General features: G+C 51.2%; 1 protein-coding gene across 1 annotated transcript; it reads left to right on the forward strand.

The window, feature by feature from the left end:
* Positions 1–15: 15 nt before the first annotated feature.
* On the forward strand, positions 16–16,102 carry ODAD1 (outer dynein arm docking complex subunit 1). Its single transcript, XM_056136815.1, has 15 exons — positions 16–94; positions 344–436; positions 1,471–1,570; positions 1,685–1,874; positions 8,189–8,308; positions 8,786–8,899; positions 10,344–10,411; positions 11,623–11,810; positions 11,900–12,034; positions 12,676–12,758; positions 12,855–13,023; positions 14,936–15,087; positions 15,168–15,271; positions 15,458–15,548; positions 15,632–16,102. The coding sequence occupies exons 2-15, from the start codon at positions 367–369 to the stop codon at positions 16,094–16,096; spliced, it is 2,049 nt and encodes a 682-aa protein (XP_055992790.1). The 5' UTR covers positions 16–94; positions 344–366; the 3' UTR covers positions 16,097–16,102.
* Positions 16,103–22,260: the final 6,158 nt, after the last annotated feature.

Here is a 22,260-nt window from a genome sequence, read left to right on the forward strand (position 1 = left end):
GCGCCCGGGCTCCCGGCTGCTGTCCTCATCTCCCCAGTAACCCGACCACAACAGTGAGCTGGGAGCGCCGAGGGCAGTTCGGGGACTGCGGCAGGTAGGGACAGGCCCGCGCTGGGGCGGGGTCCACTGTCTCCACGACACTTTCCTCACGCAGCCGTGTTACGGGGACCCTCCCGATCCCCAATATGGGAGGCGGGAAGTCGGGGGGGACTGGGCAGGGGCTCGGGCGGGGTCCGTCCGCCCCTTGGGAGAAACTGAGAAGCTGAGCGACGCCCAAGCGCGTCCAGGCTTCGTGCCTCTCCCGGTCTCTCCGCCGCCTGAGAGGTCCCGGGTCTCTCCACAGGAGCGCCACCCTCTTTGACCGAGATGCCTTTGGGACCCTCTGCTGGGAGCACCCGCTCCGAAGATGGAAGCGAGGTCCTCCTGGAGGGAATGGGTAATCCATTCGTTCATTTTTTTCTTAATTTTAATTTTTAAATTTTATTTTTATAAAGTAGTTCACAGTATTGATTACATGTAATACTCGAACACCAATCCCCACCACCGTAACATCTTCCCACCACCGTATTTCAGATGTTTCTTCCATTTCGAACCCCAAACCCTGCCCCAAAGCAGAACCGAATAATTCATTTTGTATTAAATTATTAAATTTAATACAAAATTTGTTTTGTATTCAGTTAATTAAGACCATTCGTTCTTTAATTCCTGCTTGTCCTCAGTTTACCCAATTGCCAGGTCCTTTGCTGCGGAGTGGGGCCTGGGGTAGAGGGAGGTCCTCTCAAAGAGCCCACCTGTCGGGACGCAGGTGCAGGGAGTGGAGGTGATAAGGGGGGGTACACAAGCCTGGGAACTGGGGTGGCCAGGAAGACTTTCCGCAGGAGGAGGCACTGAATTGGTAGCCAAATTTAGCAGCATCGCTGGCCTCTTCTCACCAGGGGCCAGAAGCCTTGCGTCGCCATCATGGCAGGCAAAAATGTCCCGGGCATTGCCACCTGATAGGCCTGGACAGAACTACTTGTCTATGGAAGGAAGCAGGGTCCCCTCTTGGGGGTGCTCCCCGGGGGTGGTTGGACGACTAGGGTGACAGCCCAGACTTGTAGGTGCAGTGCCTGACTAGCAGAAGGGCGGGGGGGGGGGGGGAGGGGACTGGAAGATAGCACTGAGGACTGCTGGGCTCTGCAGGGGAGAGGCACAGGGAACCAAACTCTGGCCGACCCAGAGGCAGCCGATGGAGGGGAGCAGACGCGCCCTCTGGTGGCCAAACAGAGGGGTACTTGGCTTGTTGAACTTGCTCCCGCAAGGGGCAAGTCTCCGAGGCCTCAGGCATTATTAGGGGTGAAATGTGTTGTGGGGCCGGGTCTGCAATTCCTGGGTTAGTGTTCCAAGAATCTGGACTCCTAGGACCTGGGGAGGGAGAGGGGTTGAGGACTGGGTCCTTCATGAATATCCCTTACCTGGTCCTACCCTCAGTGGATTGGGAGCTGAGCCGTCTGCAACGACAGTGCAAAGTGATGGAGGCTGAAAGGCGCGCCTACAGCAAGGAAGTCCGTCAGCGCATCAACAAACAGCTGTGAGCATGCACCCTTGGTGATAGGAGGGGCTGTCACAGGCATGGGGGAGGGGTACCCTGGTACTCCTGGAGGAGAGGCCTTTAGTGATGCTGAGCTTCCCTGCCCGGGGACAGCGGGGAAATCCAGCACCTACAGGAGGTGCGGGACCAGCTCCAGACACAGATTCGCGTGGCCGAGAACCAGGTGAAGCGGCTGCGGGACGGCCAGAGGCTGCAGAGCATGGGCCAGCTGCTGTCCGCCCGGGCGCAGGTGCAGGTCAAGATTGATGAGCTGATGGAGCAGATCAGAATCCTGGACAAGGAGGTGGGTTTTGTGGCTGCTACATTCTGGCCCCTGAGGAGGGGCAGGTGTCAGCCGTGTGGCTTGGAACTTTCTCCTTTGAGACATGGGGTGACGGACAGTATTGGGCTGGTAAAATGGTGGCCAGGATTCAGGAGGAGCACAGGGTGGGGAGAGGTTAGAGCTTATCACAACCACAGTTATTCAGGAAGGGGAGCTTAGAGTGGGTTAAGGGGTGTGGTCAATGAAGTGGTCAATGAAATGAACATGATAATTATTATTATTATTATTTTGGTTTTGAGGCCACATCTATTGGTGTTCAGGACTTACTCTGGCCTCTGTGCTAAGGAATTAATACCGGCAATACTTGGGAGAACAAATGCCCTACCCACTCTACTATCACTCTGACCTCAATAATTATTAATTGAATTAAAAACCTTTCTAGTGTTTGGGTCACACCTGGCAATGCTCAGGGGTCAGTCCTGGATCTGCTTTCAGGAATCACTCCTGGTGGTTCTTGGGGGACCATATAGGATGCTGGGGATCAAATCTGGGTCTGTTCAAATACCCTACCATTGTACTATTGGTTTGGCCCCAGACAAGTTTTTTTTTTTTAATTACCTTGACAACATTGGAGTTCTTGCCTGGAGAAACCTGACTATGGGGAATGGTAGGACAAATGTAGGTTAGGGTCTCCAGAATGGAGCTCTGGAAAGCCTCCGTAAGGTTATGATAGAGTCTCTCTCTTTTTTTTCATTTTTTATAATTTTATTTATTGAATCACTGTGAGAGCAGTTACAAAGCTTTCGGGTCTAAGTCTCAGTCATACAATGAAACACCCGTACCTTCACCAGTGCCCATTCTCCACCCCCAACAACCCCAGTATACTCCCATCCCACACCCTCCCCCTACCTGTGGGGCAGATGATGTCCACATTACTCTCTCTCTACTTTGATCACATTCAATATTTTGACACCAGACCCACCATTATTATTTGAGATTTTACCCCAAAACTCAGATCTGCTGAAAAGGCAACTGTAGACAATTTGTTTTCTATTGCTGGTTATGAATAACATATGATGTTGCGTGGCTGCAGTAGTGGCCGTGCGATTTTGAAATTCTGAAATTTTAACACTTAAATCTGGAGGAATTTCTGCCAAAACCTGCTGGGTTCCAAGATTTGCTCCTGAGTCTCTGGGATCATGGCCATTAAGCAGCTTGATCAGGAGCCAGAAAGGCCATTTGTGGGCGATGACTTGGGGTCTCGTTGGGGTGGGGAGGACAGGACCGGCTCCACCCCCATCCTGTGAGGCCCAGAATGTCTCGTCACTGCGGGCCCAAACCTGACTGTCCAGTGGCCCCTGAAGGATGACAGCCACCGAGCTGTCAGGGGGAAGCAGGCGGAGGAACAACACCCTTATCCCCTGGGGTGATCCGGTGACAGTAACCTACTGTGTGGTCCGGACACTTTTCTGCCAAAAGCCACTGGGTTTCGAGATTTGTTTCTGAGTCTCTGGGATCATGGCCGTTAAGCAGCTTGATCAGGAGCCAGAGAGGCCATTTGTGGGCGATGCCTTGGGGTCTCATAGGGATGGGGAGGACAGGACCGGCTCCCTCCCCATCCCGTGAGGCCCAGAATGTCTTGTCATTGCGGGCCCAAGCCTGACTGTCCAGTGGCCTCTGGAGGATTACAGCTACCGAGCCACCAAGGGGGAGCAGGTGGAGGGACAACACTCTTTCCCCCCTGGGGTGGCCTGGCGACAGTAACCTACTGGGGGGTCCGGATGCATTTCTGCAAAAGCCACTGGGTTTCAAGATTTGTTTCTGAGTCTCTGGGATCATGGCCGTTAAGCAGCTTGATCAGGAGCCAGAGAGGCTGTTCGTGGGCGATGACTTGGGGTCTCGTCGGGGTGGGAAGGACAGGACTGGCTCCACCCCCATCCCGCGAGGCACTGTGTGTCTCATCACTGTGGGCCCAAACCTGACTGTCCAGTGGCCTCTGGAGGATAGTGGTCACCGGGCCGCCGGGGGGGAATAGGCCAAGGCACGAAACCTATTCCCACCTGGGTTGGCCCAGCACCGGTAACTTACTGCAGGGACTGGACGCATTTCTGCCAAAAGCCACTGGGTTTCGAGATTTGTTTCCGAGTCTCTGGGATCATGGCCATTAAGCAGTTCAATCAGGAACGAGAGAGGACATGCCTCCAATTATATAGCTGAGCCTGAGGTGGTTTGTGGGTGTGTTTCCCACATACTTAACTTTTGGCCATTTACTTTCTTGGTAAACTTTGCCCCAAGTTTTTGGGGTCTGGCCAAAGGCACAGCAGCAATTTTGGGGTATCTGTATCTGGAAGTCTGAAGGCGCCATCAGGCTGCTGATGCATGTGCCTCACAGGTACAGATTGACCTGCTGGCAGTACCATACCCCCTGGTTATGATAGAGTCTTGCTGGGCCATAGCGATATCACAGAAGGGAGTGTGCTTACCTTGCATGTGACTGATCAGGGTTTGATCCCCAGCATCCACATGGTCCTCTGAGTACTGCCAAGAGTAATTCCTGAGTGCAGGCCAGGAGTAACCCCTGAACACTGCTGGGTGTGTCACCTTCCTCCTTGCAAAAAAAAAAAAAGTGTTGGACTACAGAGATAGTGCAGGAGGTGCAGGGTAGATTGCCTTGCATCCAGCATGCAGCTGACCTGAGTTAATAGTGCTTGGGGTGATCCCTTAGCACAGAGTCAGCACCACTGAGTATGCCCCCCCCCCCCAAGAAAAAGGAAGAAAGAAAGAAAGAAAGAATGTAGTTATCTAGGGCTAGGGATGTGATTCAGCAGTAGAGTACTTTTCTTGCATGTGTGAAGCCCTGGGTTCAATCCCTGGCACTGCTAAAAAAAAAAAAAGTACTGTCCTATGACATACATTAATTTAACACACACATCTTTAAATTTTGGGGGGTTTTGGAGCCACATGCGGTGATTTTCAGGGCCTACTCCTGGTTCTGCACTCAGAGGTCACTTCAGGTGTTGCTCGGGGCATCATATATGCTGCTGGGTGTCAAATCTGGTTGGCCACATGCAAGGCAAAGTGGTTATTATCACTCAGACCCAGTCTCTCTTTTTTCTGTTTGTGGTGCTGGAGATTGAACCCAGGACCTCACATGTGCAAGCAAGTGCCCAACTACTGAGCATTTCCCCAGTCCTTCATTCATTAGACAGTTACTTTCTAGGTACTGGGCACTGCTCTGGGTGTTGCAGACCCAGCTTGAGCAAAACAGTGTGATCCCTGCCTGTGCCAGTTCCACTTTAACTTTTATTTGACCATCAACCAAATAAGCCAAACAAAGAATTTGTTGAGGAGTCACTCAGAATCTGCACTGGCAGACAAGATGGGAAGTAGCAAAGAGACATTGTACCTCAGAGATATTGGGGAACTCATGAGAAGGGTTTGTAGGCGGCTCAGTAGTAATTCAGAAGCAGAAGAGATGGAATTGAGACCTAACTAATGTGTCGTTGGATAATATTGAGAATTTCCCAGAACTAATGAAAGCTGGAACTCACAGATTCAAGGACCCTTTAGAGTCCAAGATGGCACAAACAAGACACACACTCAGAACATCGGAAAATTTCAGACTCCATAAGCTGCCAGAAAAATAAAAAAGACATTATGTGCAAAGGAGCTGCAGTCAGACTAATCAGCTGATTTTTCCAAAGAGACACTAGACGGTAGGAGACTTGAGTGTGACATCTGTATTGGAGGGAAAGTGTCAGTATCAAACTCTCTATTCACTGGAGAAACCATAAACACAGAGCAAACAACTTCTCTCCTTCTCTTTCTCCTTCTCTTTCTCCTCCTCTTCCTTCTTCCTCCTCTTCTTGCTCTTCCGCTACCTCTTATTCTTTTCTCTTCCTCCTTCCCCTCTGCCCTCCTCCTCCTCCTCCTCTTCCCTCCTCCTCCTCCTCCCCCCCCTCCTCCTCCTCTTCCTCCTCCTCCTCCTTCTCATTCTTCTCCTCCTCTTCTTCCTCTTCTTTTAATTTGGTGGTTTTTTTGGCAACATCCGGCGACGCTCAGGGCTTACTCCTGCCTCTGTGCTCAGGGATCACTCCTGGCAGACTCTGGGAACTGAGGATTGAACCTGGGCTGGCTGTGTACAAGGCAAGTGCCCTTCCCACTGTACTATCGCTGTTCCTTCCTCTCATTTTCTGAACCTCTCACATCAAAGATGGGTTACAGATGGTCTTTGGATTTATACCAGTTCATGACACTATTCTATGAATATGTAAAATAAATTTTTTTTTTTGAGAAAAGTCAGCATTCGTGCTTGTTAAACTTCCAGAAACCCTGGAATTAAAGGAAATCTTTGGCATGTGATAGAGGGAACAATCAAACCTCTATAGGTCATGGTGAAGCTTAAGATATTCTCTCTGAGAGCAGCAATGATAAGGATATCAGCTGTCCCATTTATACTTCACAGTGGCTCAGTATAGAAGTTAATGGACTGGAGGGATAGGGCACTTGCCTTGCATGCGGCTGGTGTAGGTTCAATCTCCAACACTCCATATGGTCCCCTGAGCTCTGCAAGGAGTGATCATGAGCATGGAGTAATCTCTGTACACCATCAGCTGTGGCCCCCAAATAAATAAGCAAATAAGTCATATATCCAAACTGATTTATAGCCCAGAGTAATCACAATTCAAGTACTGACATTTCATGTCACTGTCACTGTCCTCCCGTTGTTCATTGATTTGCTTGAGCAGGCCCAGTAACGTCTCCATTGTAACAATTGTTACTGTGTTTGGCATATGGAATACGTCACGGGGAGCTTGCCAGGCTTTGCTGTGTGGGCGAGATACTCTCAGTACTTTCCGGGCTCTCTGAGAGGGGTGGAGAAATCGAACTCGGGTCGGCCATGTTGGCCACTTGTAAGGCAAATGCCCTACCCGCTGTGCCCAACATTTCATGCTTTTAAAAAATTATTAATTTTGGTTTTGTGGCCACACTCAGTGGTTCTCAGAGCTTACTCTTGGCTCTGAGCTCAGGGATCATTCCTGGTGATGCTCAGGGGACCATATGGAGTGCTGGACATCAAACCCATGTTGGCTATGTACAAAACAAGAGCCCTATCTGCTGTACTATAGTTCCAGCTATTTCATGTGTTTTATTTTTTTTTACTTTTTTTTTTTTTTTTGCTTTTTGGGTCACACCTGGTGATGCACAGGGGTCACTCCTGGCTCTGCACTCAGAAGTTACTCCTGGTGGTGCTCAGGGGACCATATGGGATGCTGGGAATCGAACCCGGGTCAGCTGCGTGCAAGGAAAACGCCCTACCCACTGTGCTATCTCTCCAGCCCCTGTTTCATGTGTTTTAAAGAGAAGTTTTTTGTCTTTGTTGGAGACCACACCCAGCAGTGCTCAGGGCTCACGCCTGATTCAGGGCTCAAGAGATCATATGGAGGGAGGGGGCTAGGGATTGAACCCAGGTTGGCCATGGCTAAGGCAAGCACCCTACCTGCTGTACTATCTCTCTGGCCCTGGGTGTTTGATTTTTACACAGCAACTGCTGATACCTTGGCTGTAGAAAGATGTGATAACTTCCTTCTGCCTCCCTCCAAATGTCAAACATGCCCATGGGGCCCACTTTGAGTATGGGTTATCTGGGCACTCATACTATTTCCTGGGGCTGCTGGAAATGACTGAGTAATGCTTTCCACAGAAAGTAATCTCAGCCCTGGAGGCCCACATCTTCCGTCACAGTGTGGGAGTGTGGATTCCTTCGGAGGCTTCTGTTCTGCTTCCAGTGGTTGGCTGGCAACCTTGGGCAATCCTTCTGTGTAGGAAGCACCCTAATCTCTGCCTTCGGGGGGGCCCTATGTGCTTGTCTATGTGTGAAGCCTTTTGCTTTTCCCTTTGGATTTTGGGACACACACAGCGGTGGTCAAGGGTTACTCCTGGCTGTGCACTCAGGGATCACTCCTGGCGTGCTCAGGACACCATATGGGATGCCAGGAATCAAACCCAGGTTGGCTGCAAGCAAGGCAAATGCCCTGCCCACAGTATTATCTCTCTGGCAACAAAGTTCCTCCTTTTTATACAGACACTGGTCAGACTGGATCCAAGCCAACCCAATGATCTCATTTCCACTTGGTCTCTGATCGCCAAATAAGGTCACATTTTGAGATATTCGGTCCATCTGCAGACAAGGTGGTCTACAGGTAGGAGGTTATTTGAATGGAGAATTCGGATCAACTGGCAAAGACTAAGGAGACAGCGGGGGTAACCAGGACAGATCTTGTAAGACACTGTCACCCAGTCAGCTCTCCTATGAAGCCTCTTCTTTCCTCCAGATCCAGGAATGGGAGGCCCGGATTTTGGCCCAAAGCAAGAAGTGCAAGTCCCTGTGCTTCATGACTCAGAAAGCCAAGGTGTGGCGCAGGGTCAAGATCCTGGAGGACCAGCTGGATAGGGTGAGAAGCCTGGTTCCCGCAAGACAGGTGCCAGCTGGACATGGGCTCATGATCCAGAAGAGGGAGACAATGGGCTGGAATGATAGTACAGCAGGGCAGGTGCTGGCCTTCCATGTGGCTGACCCAGTTTCGATCCATAGCACCACCACACCGGGTTCCCTTAGCCCCTCCAGGAGTGATCCGGGAGCAGAAGCAGGAGTAAGACCTGAGCATTGCTGGGTGTGGTCCTGGAACAAACCAAACTATTGTAGACTAGATTCTCGGGTGTGGACATGCCTGAGACAGTAATGTGTGTGTTGTGGGCATCAGTGAAATGGTTCAGTGGGGGAGGGAGGGCCCCTAGGGAACTGGGTGTTAGAAGGGCACTGGGCCATACTCTCAAGGTCCCCCAGCTCTTACCAACACCCCCTATTTGTCTGGGTGTAGAGGAGGAGACCACACCTCCTGACAGCCTCTTGCATCCTGCCCTGCCCCCAGGTCACCTGTCACTTTGACACTCACCTGGTGCGGAATGCGGCCCTACGGGAGGAGTTGGACCTCCTGCGGATCGAGAGGAACCGCTACCTCAGTGTGGACCGCAAATTGCGGAGGGTCAGTGTCCCGAAATCCGATAGGGTTTCTCTCCCAGCTCCCCCACCTCCAACTGGGCCTTGCTTTCTCCTGGGCCGGCCCTGCAGTGCAGACCCATCCCAGGCTGCCCCTGGCTCACAGATCAGCCTCATTTGGTTTGCAGCAAGTAGAGATGTCATTTCAGGTGTCATAATTGCCACGGCAAACCAGAAAGTGCTTTTACTTTCTATGGGCAGGCCTTTGAAGAGTTTGCCCTCTTCCCTTCTTTCCTTTCTTTTTATCCTTCCCTCCCTCTCTTTCACAAACAATGCTTTTTTCATTTCTATTATCATCATTACTACTACTATTATTTTAGTATTGGGGTCACACCTGCCAGTTCTCTGTGGCTGTTCCTGGCTCTGTGCCTCCTGGTGGTGCTGGTGGACTACTATATGTGGTACCAGGAGTTGGCCACATGCAAGACAAGGTCTTAACTTCTGTGTATCTCTCTGGTACTTTTGTTTTTGAACCACATCTGGCAGTGCTCAGGGCTTACTCCTGGCTCTGTGCTCAGAAATCACTCCTGGCAGGCTCAGGGGAACATATGGGGTGCTGAATATTGAACCTGGGTCAGCATTGCACAAGGCAAGCATCCTTCCTGTTGTGCTTATTGCTCTGGCCCTCTCTAGTCCCCCCTCTTTTTTAAAAAAAATATTGTAGGCCACCCCATCAGCTGACTTAATTTTTTTCTTTTTTTTCTTTATGAATACATTTGCATTGTGCAGCATTGCTGATGGAATCCCAGAAAACATCCTGAGAAACATCCTCTCTTCAGCCTCTATCTCTATTTTTTTTCTTTTTGGGTGACACTGCGTGATGCACAGGGGTTACTCCTGGCTCATGCACTCAGGAATTACTCCTGGCGGTGCTCAGGGGACCATATGGGATGCTGGGAATTGAACCTGGGTCGGCCGCATGCAAGGCAAATGCCCTACCCGCTGTGCTATGGCCCCAGTCCCTCAGACTCCCTTTTGCTTTGTTCTTCTGCTTAAGAACCGTAGTCTTGTGACCCTGCTGGTGTTCAATTTTCAAAAGTGAATTTGTGTACATGCATGTGCAAGCATGCCTGCATGCACATATGTGTATATGTGTAACATAGTAACACTTTTATGTATACGTTAATATAGGCATGATGGACATGGGAGGATAAAAATATGTAACTGTGGGGTGCTGGTACAGTGGGTCAGGTGCTTGCCTTGCACATGGCTGACACTGATTCAGTCCCCAGCACCTCATCAAGTATCCTGATAGTTGCACTGCTGGGAGTGACCGTGAGCATGGAGCTGGGTGTGGTTCCAATTCTCCCCCTCAAAAAAACTCCCATCTCTCAGGATGTGGCCACCAAGGGATGCCCACAACTCCCCAGGCACCTGTGTCGCACAGGTGCTGGGAACTGGAGGGCCTCTCTATCCCCTTTTCTTGGCAGGAGACCCAGCGGCTTCAGCAGATGGTCAGCAACCTCATCGTCTCCTCCACCTCTGCCTACTCTGTCAGGTAATGTACCGTTGGAGTAGGGGGGCAAATACCCCCAATTCCTGACTGAAACAATTTCCATCAGAGCCTTCATCCTGCCTGTGTCCCAACAAAGGTGCCTCGTTCTCTCCTGCCTCACTCGGGTCCACATTCCGAGCTTTTGGGACCCTTCTCTGGCATGTGGGGAAGGCCCTGCCTGCCACTTGGAGGCCATGCAAGAGGCTGCTGCCTCAGCCCCTCCCAGACCACTACATAGCAGGAGCCAGTGAGGTATGTGGGGCCCCTGACTGCCCCCCACCTGCCCCACTTCTCTCTGGGCACTATTTCTGGGCCCCGCTCACTCCTCTGAAGCTTCCTGAGCTTCGGTCCTGCTCTCTCACTTCACACGGTTTCTTTTCTTTCTTTCTTGAATTGTGGTGGGGATGGAGACAGGATCTCGTGGGGATGTTGCTTTGCTATGGAGTCTAGCCTGACTCCATGTGCTAATGACCTTGATTCAGGTCTCGTTTTTAGCATGTGACTGCTCCCTCCTGGCTTCTGATTCTGTGAGACATGGGTGGTATTTGGGATCTGTAGGATGGCTTTTTCCTTTCATAGGAGAATTGGGCACTTGTCTTTTTTTTTTTTTTTTTTTTGCTTTTTGGGTCACACCTGGCGGTGCACAGGGGTTACTCCTGGCTCTGCACTCAGAAGTTACTCCTGGCAGTGCTCAGGAGACCATATGGGATGCTGGGAATCGGACCTGTGTCGGCCGCGTGCAAGGCAAACGCCCTACCCGCTGTGCTATCTCTCCAGCCCCTGGACACTTGTCTTGTACACAGTTAACCCAAGTTCGATCCCCAGTATCCCATACAGTCCCCTGAGCCCTACCAGGAATGACTTCTGAGTATCTCTGGGTTCAGCTCCCCCCCAAAAAAACAAACAACTAAACAACAGCAACAACAAAACAATCTCCCCAAGTTAGTCACACACTCATCCAAAATATTCCAGACAAATGAGTTTTCCTCCTCTTCCTCCTCTGTCCTGGGGCATTATCCCAGCACCCCTCTGTGGGTCAGGTTGCCTGTCCTTACCCACTGTCACACTGTCCCACAGAGCCCCATAGCTCTGAAGGAACCTGCACATCCCTCCACCTTTGGGACCTCAAGACACCTGGTGGGGCCCTTTCCCTGTCCTGGAAGTGTGTCCTGAGCCACTGCACACCCACTGTGCCCATTCATTCTGTCCCGCAGGGAGGAGGCCAAAACGAAGATGGGGATGCTGCGAGAGCGGGCGGAGAAGGAGGAGGTGCAGAGCGAGGGGGAGGTGCAGGTGCTGCAGCGGCAAATTGCACACCTGGAGCAGCTTCATCGGTTCCTCAAGCTCAAGAATGACGAGCGCCAGACAGACCCAGCTGTCCTGGCCCGGCGTAGTCTGCGTGGTGAGCCTACGGGAGCCAGCTTGGGTGTCTGGACCCCTCTGCACTGCTGGCCTGAGGGAGACCCCACTGGCTGCCCTTTCTCTCCCCAGCCCAGGAGGTGGCCTCGGGGCTCCGGAAGACGTCACAGGAGCAACTGGTGCTGCGTTATGAGGATGCTTTGCACAAGCTGTCTCAGCTGACAGGGGAGAAGGACCCCGACCAGCTGGTAGACAAGTACCTGGAGAGTGAGCAGGGCTGGTTGGGGGCAGGGGAGCCTCTGCTTGGGGGGACCCCTTCACCTGCCGGCCAACCCTACTTGCTTCTTTTTCCTCCCCCCTAACCCCCTCTCTCTGTCCACTCCAGGTCGTTCCATCTTTTGATGCCTTTAGCTTGTTTTGGGGTTTTTGTCTCCTCCCTCCTTCCCTTTGCTTCCTCCCTTCTTCCCTCCCACTTTCTCTCCCTCTCATCTTCCACCTCCTGATTCTCTATGCTGCTGTCTGTCTCCTAGGGGGATCCTGTCTTGCTTCCCCTCTGTTTTACTCCCTCGTTTTTTGTTCTTGGCTCTCTGGGCTTCCTGTCTGTCACTGCTTCTCTGGGTTCCTATTCTAGTTTCTCCATTGTAGTATTGTCTCTCCCTCTCATCTTCCACCTCCTGATTCTCTATGCTGCTGTCTGTCTCCTAGGGGGATCCTGTCTTGCTTCCCCTCTGTTTTACTCCCTCGTTTTTTGTTCTTGGCTCTCTGGGCTTCCTGTCTGTCACTGCTTCTCTGGGTTCCTATTCTAGTTTCTCCATTGTAGTATTGTTTCTCACTGTCTTCCCATCCTTCCTGTCTGTCTGGCTCTTCTCCCCATTGACCTGTGCTACCTGCCTTTCCCAATGATGCAGTGGAGGAGCGCAATTTCGCCGAGTTCAACTTCATCAATGAGCAGAACTCTAACGTGGAGCATCTGCAAGAAGAAATCAAGGAGGTGAGGGAAGCTACTCCTTGAGACTGATCCCTTCATCCCACCCCGGGGCCATAGGGCACCCAGGTCCAGTGCCTTGTTCCTGTTCCCTGATCGCAGATGCAGGAGGCACTGGTGCAGGCGCACAAGAGTGAGGACATCCGCCACTCGACTGAGCAGCAGCAGCATGCAGCCTCCCTGAGGCGTGAAGATGAGCTGCGTGTGGAGGCGGATGCCATTGAGGCCCGTTTCCAAGACTTGGATGCTCAGCTGGAGAAGCTCAAGGCTGGTAAATGCCTGCCTGCTGGCTTCACCTGGGAGGAGGTGATGAGTGCCATCAGAGGCATTCCACAGACAGCATTGTATGTTTTGTTATTCATCCATTATTCTAGCTATCCTGTACACACCATCTATCATCACCCGTCTACCCATCCACCATCCATCCACTACCCATCTATCCACTATCAATCGACCATTCATCTATCCACCCATCTACCCCCATCCACTGCCAACCAATCCATTATCCATCTATCCGTCCATCCATCTATTCACCATCCATTCACCCACCCATCTACCCATCGACCATCTCTCCACTATCCACCATCTACCATTCATCTATCCACCATTCATCCATCCACCCACCATCCACCCACCATCCACCATCCGTCCTCCACCATCCATCCACTTGTCCTTCATCCATTCATTCACCTACCCAGCATCCACCCGCCTCCCTCTATCCCTCGTCTCCTCATGCTTTCATCCTTCCAGCCCAAATTTCCCAGAATCAGGCAGCCCCAGACCTGAATCCAGGCATTGTCATTTATGACCCCTGGTGTGTGGTTCTTGTTGTCTGGATGGCCTAGAAGTGGGGTGCCGGTACCTCCTTTGTAGACTTCGCATTAGAGCTAGCTAGGGTGATGGGGGGACACTGAAGGCAGAGATGGGAGATGGTGTGGCTGAGGAAGATGCACCTCTTGGGGTGCTCTAGAAGTTCAGTATTTGGATGGTTGCAACTAAATGTCAAGGCCTGATTGGGGGTGATGAGGACCCAGGGCACTGAGGGAGCAACTGGGTGTGAACTCTGCAGGGGTGCAAGGTGGGATGCAGAATGAAAATGGGCCCTTCACACTTGTCAGGGGTTCCCTGGAGGCCCGCTTGCTGGGAAGCAGGGAAGGCTTCCTGGAAGGGGCAGCTGGAGGTGGGTTCGTGCTCATTTCCTTCCCCTTTTATTGTCGCTGCCCTGTCCTGCTGGGACTTGAGACTGGGAGAACCTCATCCTTGCTTATGTGTATTTGAGCCCAGGGGATGGAACTGGGGACTGAGGTGGCTCTGGAGGGTGAACGTATTGCCGAGAAGCAGCAGTGAAAGGGGTGCTTTGCGGGGGTTTCAGGTGCTTTGAAGGGGATGCAGGTTTGTGGGTAAGAGTTGAGTGGGGCAGGAGGTCCTGAAACTTTGCCCAAGGGGGCCCAGGGGCTGTAGGAGGGCTGAGTGGGAGGGGAGGCAGGTTAGGGGGAGGCGGGGGGAGAGGGTGGGGGCTACGCAGTGCTCAGGGGTCTGACTTGGGGGGGGTAGGAAGGGCTCAGGTGGTGGGGTGCAGCTTCTTGTGCAGGTCTTGGTCCCCTCAAGCTGGCTGACGGGGTCTAGGAGGGGCAGGATTAGGCTGGTGGGGTGGGGACTGACAGTGGCCAAGGCACCTTGTGGAACCATTTGGTGGACACCACTGGATCCTGAAAGAAAGAAGCTGGTGGCCTTGTTGCTGCTGAAGAAGAAGCCCATGAAGAAGCATGTGGGGTCTGGAAGGCTTCAATGTGGAAGTGTCTGCTAGGTTTTCCTGTGAGCCTCAATCTGTGTGCTCCTTGCTGCCTGCATGGCTGAGTCCTTCCATTCTATTTTTGTTTGTTTTTGGCCCACACTTGGCCTTGCTCAGGGCTTAGGCCTGGCTCTGTGCTCAGGGATCACTCCTGATGGTCTTGGGGGACCTTATGGGGTGCCAAGGGTCCAATTATGGTTGGCCACATGCTCAGTAAGCATCTTACCCGCTATGAGTTCCTTTTCCTCTTCAGGCTACGTGTGGTGGCTCCCAGTGGCTGGGAGCAGGAGGGACCATGGGGAGCTAGAGGGGAGCAGGAGGGGCTGCGGGGGACTGAGGGGAGCAGGAAGGGCTGCAGGCCGTATCCATAGTCTCCTACTGCTTGCTGCAGGCATCCAGCACCTTTTCAGTGAGGCCCAGTGCGACAGCAGTTCCATCCAGGACCTCCTGGGCGTGCAGGACCGTGACATTGGCCTCTTCTTGGGTCTCATTGAGAAGCGCCTGGTGGAGCTGCTCCTGGTGCAGGCCTTCATGGATGCCCAGGTGTGGGGGCCTGGGATGGGGGCCAGGGAGACCTAGGGTTGACCTGTACCAATGCTGACACTCCCCCCCCCCCCCCCCAGACTTACACTACCAGCACTTTGAGTAACGCAGCCCTCATGGTGCTGGGCCAGAGCTCCGAGGATGCGCCCAAGAGGATGATCCTGCCACAGCCCCCCATTAATTTGTGAGTCAGGGGCTGGGAGGAGGAGGTGGAGGGGTGCTTACTGGGTTCACGGAGGCCAGAGACTTCTGTTCAGGCTTGTGGGGACTGGAACATGTGCAGGCAGTGCTAGGAGTGGGTTGAAGAGGAGCATGTGTTTGGGAGGCCTCTGCAATGAGGGTCTCCGGGCTTCTTTTCTGTCCCTACCAGGGAGGACCCCCCAGGCTTTGAGGCCAAGGATGACTACCCCATGAGTCGGGAGGAGGTCATGAACCAAGTGACCAGGATGGTGAGACTGGAGGTGAGTGTGGCTCAGGCATGCATGGGTGTGGGCTAACCTCTGGGGGGTGGTTCCTGATTGGCCCTACCCCCCCTTCCACCCAGATGGAGGTACAGCAGGAGATGGCAGATGGACTGAGGATGGCGGACAGCACCCCAAACCTTGGCGGTACCCGGGGACTTCCCCGGAGCCCCGGCAATATCCTGGGCCCCCGGACCAGTACTGTGGGGTCCTCAGGCAGCCGCCCTGCCAGCTCCACTGTTGGCCGTGTTACCTTTGGGGACCCCAGCTCCAGCGGGGGCCCCACCACCCTCAGCTCCTCCAGCACCCGAGAAGGTCCTGCGAGTCGCGTGACCTTCAAATCCCCCAGTTTAAGTGACAACCTGGGGTTCACTGGATACTTGGGGTTCAACCGGGGCCAGGATGGTCTGGACGCCTTGCAGAAAAGAGGCAGGTCTGAGTCCAGCTTGGCTTTCGGGTCCGGCAAAGGCCGCAGCCAAAGCATTGGGCCTCGGTCCAACAGCGTTCCCAGCTCCACCCTGAGCAAGGATTCTGAGAGCAACATCTAGGGCCTCCCGCACCCTGCCTGACCCCCCTGACCCTCCCACTTTCCTCACTTCCTGCTAGTCTCTGCTCTTTCCTGTGTCCCCATTTCTGCCCCATTCTGCTCTTTCCTCATCTCACTCTGTCTCTTGCTCCCCTTCTCCTTTCTGTATCCCCATCTCTGGCTTTACCCCATGCTGGGAGAAATGCCCCCTGCAGCCCCGTTTCCTTATTCCTCACCACCCCACAGAGTCATCCCCTATACTGAGCAGTGGATGGGGGGGACCCCTGAGCCTCAACATCAGGATAAGCCTGAGTGTGTACACTGGAAATAAAGGACAGAGACTGACTTTTGCCTCAGTCTTCATGTAAGGTGCAGGAGCTTCAGATATGCTGGTTCCTCTGCAACTTGGTGCCGGTCTCGTGCCATTCTTTCATTCTCTCATGCCTTACTACCCTGAGTTCTGTCAACTGTTGGGAGTTTTATGGGTCAGGCTGAGCCAGGCTGCTCTGGCCTGATGCAGCGACAGCTTGTGCTAGATGTGGCGGCACAGTCGGGCTCTTTATTGTGGATGGGCTCAGGGCTTTGCACCACCCCGGCCCTGGGACCATGGAGGACAGTCTCGGTGTTTTGGGCACTGGGCAGTAGAGAACAGAGGAGTGCTTCAGTGACTGTTTCAGCCCTAACCTGGAGACTGTGTATATGTACCTGCTGTGAGTCAGAACAGATTATCCCATCAGATCTGACATCCAAGGGAATGGGGACTGTCATCTTCCCGTGCTGTAAGGAGAAGGGGGTGCCTGGGGATGCCTTCAAGGCCAGAAACCACGTTAAGCCCACCCCTTCCCTGCTGTGGAGGCGTTTGGGAGAGAGGGGGCTTAGAACACAACACCCTGTCTCTGAGTCAGCCCATGTGCATGGCAAAATCGACCTTAGTCAAACCCATCCCACTATCCTCAATCAGGAAGAGAATTGCTGGGCTTCATTCCCCCTTCCAGCGGGGATGAACATGGAAATGAAATGAGCCAGTGCCCAGAAAGCATCCAAACCCAACATCCAGGGCCTAGGGAGATAGCATAGTGGGGAGGGTGCTGGCCTTACCCAAGGACAACCTGGGTTCAGTCCCTGGAAACCCATATGGTCCCCTGAGCCCACCAGGAGTGACCCCTGAGTGCAGAGCCAGGAGTCAGCCCTGAGCACCGCCGGTGTGGCCACCCAAAAAACAAAATAAAAAAGCTAAGCACCCAACACAGCACTTGCTTATAAATAGTAGTGTGATTGAGAGGAGTTAATAGTGAATAGTGTTTTCTCACCTGTGTTGACCATTGGCTTCCTCATCATTGACCGAGGCTTGGGACATACCCAACAGCTGCTCTTGAGCTAGATGGAAGAAATTTACATATATATAATATTATATTTAATTTTATTGATTCACCGTGAGAAATATTTACAAGCTTTCATGTTTGAGTTACAATCACACAATGATCAAACACCCATCCCTCCACCAGTGCACATTCCCCACCACCAATATCCCCAGTATACCCCCACCTTTCCCACCCTCCCACTGCCTCCTTGGCAGGCAATATTTCCCATACACTCTACTTTTGGTCATTATATTTTGCTATGCAGATACTGAAAGGTTATCATGTTTGCTCCTTTATCCACTTTCGGCACACATCTCCCATCCTGACTGATTCCTCCAACCATCATTTTCTTAGTGATCCCTTCTCTATTGGAGCTGTCCTCTCCGCCCCCATTCATGAGGCAGGGATGGGAGGAATCTTGATGGATTCTCTGCCCATTCCCACTGTGTAAACTGCTGGTCAGCTGCTGGTCATCACTGTCCCTTGGGCCGTCAAAGCTTGTGAACTGGCAGCAGCTGTCCTGTCCCAGGGTCTTGTGCAAGTACCCTCCCTCCCCTGAGAAAATTAGAGCCCCCCAACTCAGCTCTGAGCAGGAAGCTTGCGTTTGAAAAGCTTTCAGCCCTCAAGAGGGGGCAGGATTGGGAGCAGTTGCCAAAACTGGGTGAGAAGGAAAACATGCCCAAGTGGTTCATGGTCTCTTTGATTAATTGGTTTGAATCAAGGCCTAATAAAGAAGAGAAATAATGGCAGGGAGAGGGTGTGACAAGAAAAATAAGGAACTCCAAACACTCAGTTCTTCAAAAAAACACTTTGTTCTTCTGTTCAGTGAAGACAAGAAATGTTCAGAGAAGCCAGAGAAATCTTTCAAACCTGACTCAGCTGTCACCGCCTGTGTGTGCTGGAGTGGCCAGCAGGGGTTGCCATTGAGAAGCTCAGACACTAGGCGCCCTGCACTTCCTCACCTGAGTTTGGGACAAACAGATGGTTAAATGGGTTGGAGCAAGGCTTTGCGGGGACTGCCAGGCGTGGACCCCAAAACAAAACAAATAACACTCAAAATGGGCCTTATAGTTGTCTAAGTTTTCTTTTTAAATAGTCACACCTGGTGATGCTCAAGAGTTGCTCCTGGCTCTCTACTCAGGAATCATTCCTGCTGTTGTTCAGGGGACCATATGGGATGCTGGGGATTGAACTCGGGTCAGCCATGTGCAAGGCAAATGCCCTACCCTCTGTATTATCACTCTGGCCTTGAGAGAAATATTTCTTTTTTTTAAAAATTGAATCACTGTGAGCTACAGTTCCAAAACTATCATGTTTGAGTTTCAGTCATACAATCCATCCTTCTACCAGTAGACACTTTTTACCACCAATGTCCCCAGTATCCCTTTCCTACCTCACCATCTCACCCCTCCCCTGCCTCCATGGCAGACAATTTCCCTCTTTCTATTTATGGACATTATGGTTTGCAATACAGGTAATGAGAGACCATCATGTTTGGTCCTTTACCTACTGACAGAAATACGCCTTTTTTTTTTTTTGCTTTTTGGGTCACACCCGGTGATGCACAGGGGTTACTCCTGGCTCCGCACTCAGGAATTACCCCTGGCAGTGCTCAGTGGACCATATGGGATGCTGGGAATTGAACCCAGGTCAGCCGCATGCAAGGCAAACGCCCTACCCGCTGTGCTATTGCTCCAGGCCCCTGACAGAAATACGTCTTAACATAAACATTTTTAGGGGCTGGAGCTATAGTACAGTGGGTAGGCATTTGTTTTGCACGTGGCTGACCCGGCTTCTATTTCCAGCATCCCATGGCCCCTGAGCACTGCAGGAGTAATTCCTGAGTGCAGAGCCAGGAGTAACCCCTGAGCATCACTGGATATGACCCCCCAAAAAAAGCACCCCCCAAAGAAACATTTTTAAGCATCATGGGAAAGACAGAACTGTGAAGGGAGAGAGATGTGGTAATTTCATCCAATCATGGTAACAGATGCAATGATGAGCTCCACCAGATGAGTCACCCATGGGCCTTGTGTGTGAAGAATCACCATAGAGCATCCAATAAAGATCAGGAAAACAGTAGTTAAAATAGTGATACTTTTCTGGTAATGAAACTGTCATGTGGAATATTTATGACATATTTATATTATCTGTCAAATGACAGAATATTTTTGGCTTTTTTTTGGGGTCACATCTGGCGATGCACAGGGGTTACTCCTGGCTCTTCACTTAGGAGTTACTCCTGGCGGTGCTCAGAGGACCATATGGGATGCTGGGAATCGAACCCAGGTCGGCCGCGTGCAAGGCAAACACCCTACCCGCTGTGCTATCTCTCCAGCCCCCATAAAAGACAGATTTATGGGTTAACTCCTGGGTGGGCTTTGGGGTTCATATGGAAGCAGGGGATCAAACCACGGGCATGAAGGCAAAGAGCTTAGTTCTTAGACTATCTATCCATGCCCAAATAAAATATTTCACAGTAACATTTTGGAGCCATTTAAATTTTTTCCATGCTTTAAAATGAGTAAGAATCTGCAGCCATCCAAGCCTGTTCTAGGCCAAATGATACTTGCTGTGAATGGAATTCAGTGAAACTCATTGGGCCACTTGTCTGCACTCTGTGGAATGTGAAGGAACTCAGAGCCTGCAGTGACATCAGAACTGACCCTGGAGGAGCCTGTGCAGGGGCACCAGTAGCTTTTCTAAGTCACGACGTTTCAGTCCTTAGGGACATCCCATTACCAGAGTGAAACTTTTCCACGACCAGCTCTGACATCTCCAAGTTTACTTTGTGATGTGGCTCACCCAGGGACATGGGTGACCTCAGATGATGACTTTGCCTCCTGGTCATTAGCCTAATCAGTGACCTGGGGACTCACTCCCACCAGGGACAGGGATCAGCTGCTCCTGGGGGCACCTGAAAGCAAGGAGACTAATAAGGTCCTGGAGGCAGCAAGTGACAAGATGATGAAGTCCCTGAGTGGCCTCTGCCAGTCCGTCTCTGATTTACAGTCACGGAGTGAGACCAGCTGAGCAGATGCTACAACCTGGGCCAGCCGAGAGCCTTCACGGACCCAGACCCTCAGCAGAGCCAGAGCAGGTACAAACCTCTCTCTCTCTCTCTCTCTCTCTCTCTCTCTCTCTCTCTCTCTCTCCCTCTCCGTCTCCTTCTCCTGTTTGTGGTCACTGCTCCTCTCTCCTTCCTCTCTCTGGACCTTTGGGTCGCCCTCACCCACAGTCTTCCTTGTTCCTCCTGTTCTGTGGTGTCTGGTGATGGATTCTGTCTCTGCCAAGGAACCTCGCTGTGTCCCCTCCCATATACTGCTGTCTGGTCCCCTCCATTCATTCCTTCCTCCTAAGTATCCGCTTTCCCCAACTTCTGTCTTTGTCCTTCATCAATAGTCTTTGATTTCCAACCTGTATGTGTTCCTTGGCTGTGTCCCGCTAGTCTGATGAAGACTCTCTCGTGCCTTCCAGGGATTGGCTAACATCTCTCCTCACCAGGATTTCTCTCAAGGTGCCCACATTCCAGGACTCCCTGAATTTTAGCAGCATTGGTTGTCATCTGGTATCTGCATTTTTTAAAAATTATTTCTAACCATTACTTTTGCTTTTCCCACTGTCTTCCTCTTTGGCACACAATCTTCGTCGCCTGAAATGCTCATCCATAATTTTCATTTAAAAGAGCTTCAGGGGGCTGGAGCGATAGCACAGCAGGTAGGGCGTTTGCCTTGCACGCAGCCAACATGGCCGACACAGGTTTGATTCCCAGCACCCCATATGGTCCCCTGAGCACCGCCAGGAGCAATTCCTGAGTGCATGAGCCAGGAGTAACCCCTGAGCATCGCCAGGTGTGACCCAAAAAAGCAAAAAAAAAAAAGGTGCTTCAGTCTTCTGCAGATGAGTGAAAATGTTTCATTATAAAAATTTTACACTGTTGAAGAATATGTTCATTTATTTTATGCTATTTAAGTGGTACTAAGCTTTCAATTACATTTTGAGTTCCTAGGACCAGGGGTGAAGGCCTCCCAGGGCCTCCTGGAGCAGAACTAGGGCTTCTCAATTACATTGAAAAATGATTTTATGATTTGTTCATTCAAATGCAAATGGTTTTCCTACTATCCTTTCACTAAACAGGAAAAAATATTTTTAGCATGTAATTTTTTTAACTTTAAAATACTCAGTGTTTAAAGATGGTATGTGGATGTTAAAAAACTACATAGGTCCCATGGGTCCTTTCCCTGTTCACTTGCTATTTAGCTATTTTTGTGAGCAGTTTTGATGAATGTCTGGCAACTACCTTTTATTTTCTGTGACTCTTGCTAGCTTATTTACAAACTACAAATAAGGAAAAAACTTTAGAGTGAATCATTTGTAATTAGTTTTGTGATTTTGATTTTGGGTTACATCTGGCAATGCTCAGGGGTTACTGCGGGCTCTATTCTCAAGAATTATTCCTGGTTGTGTTTGGGGGACCATAAGGGATGCTGGGGATCCAACTCATATCAGTTTCATGAAAAGCAAACACCTTACTTGCTATACTATTGTTCCAGCCCCATGTTTTTAATATTTAAACATAGCTGACTTCACATGTGAAGTATCATTTCCTACAATGATTTCTAAATGCATCTAAGAAACTCTTTCTAGTTCCTTCCCAGTTAAACACATCAAAAGCATCAAATGGTTGATCATGGACTGAGGTTTGCCTGGGTACTTATATCATTTTTTTAAATAGTTGAATAGTTTTTAAAGAGAACTGTTACTCTTGGGCTGCATCCAAGAGGCACTTGGTCACAACCTCATGATAGAGATGCTCCTGGTGGTG

This window comes from Sorex fumeus, unplaced genomic scaffold (assembly GCF_029834395.1).
Source record: "Sorex fumeus unplaced genomic scaffold, SorFum_2.1 ptg000122l, whole genome shotgun sequence".
Taxonomy (NCBI): Eukaryota; Metazoa; Chordata; class Mammalia; order Eulipotyphla; family Soricidae; genus Sorex; species Sorex fumeus.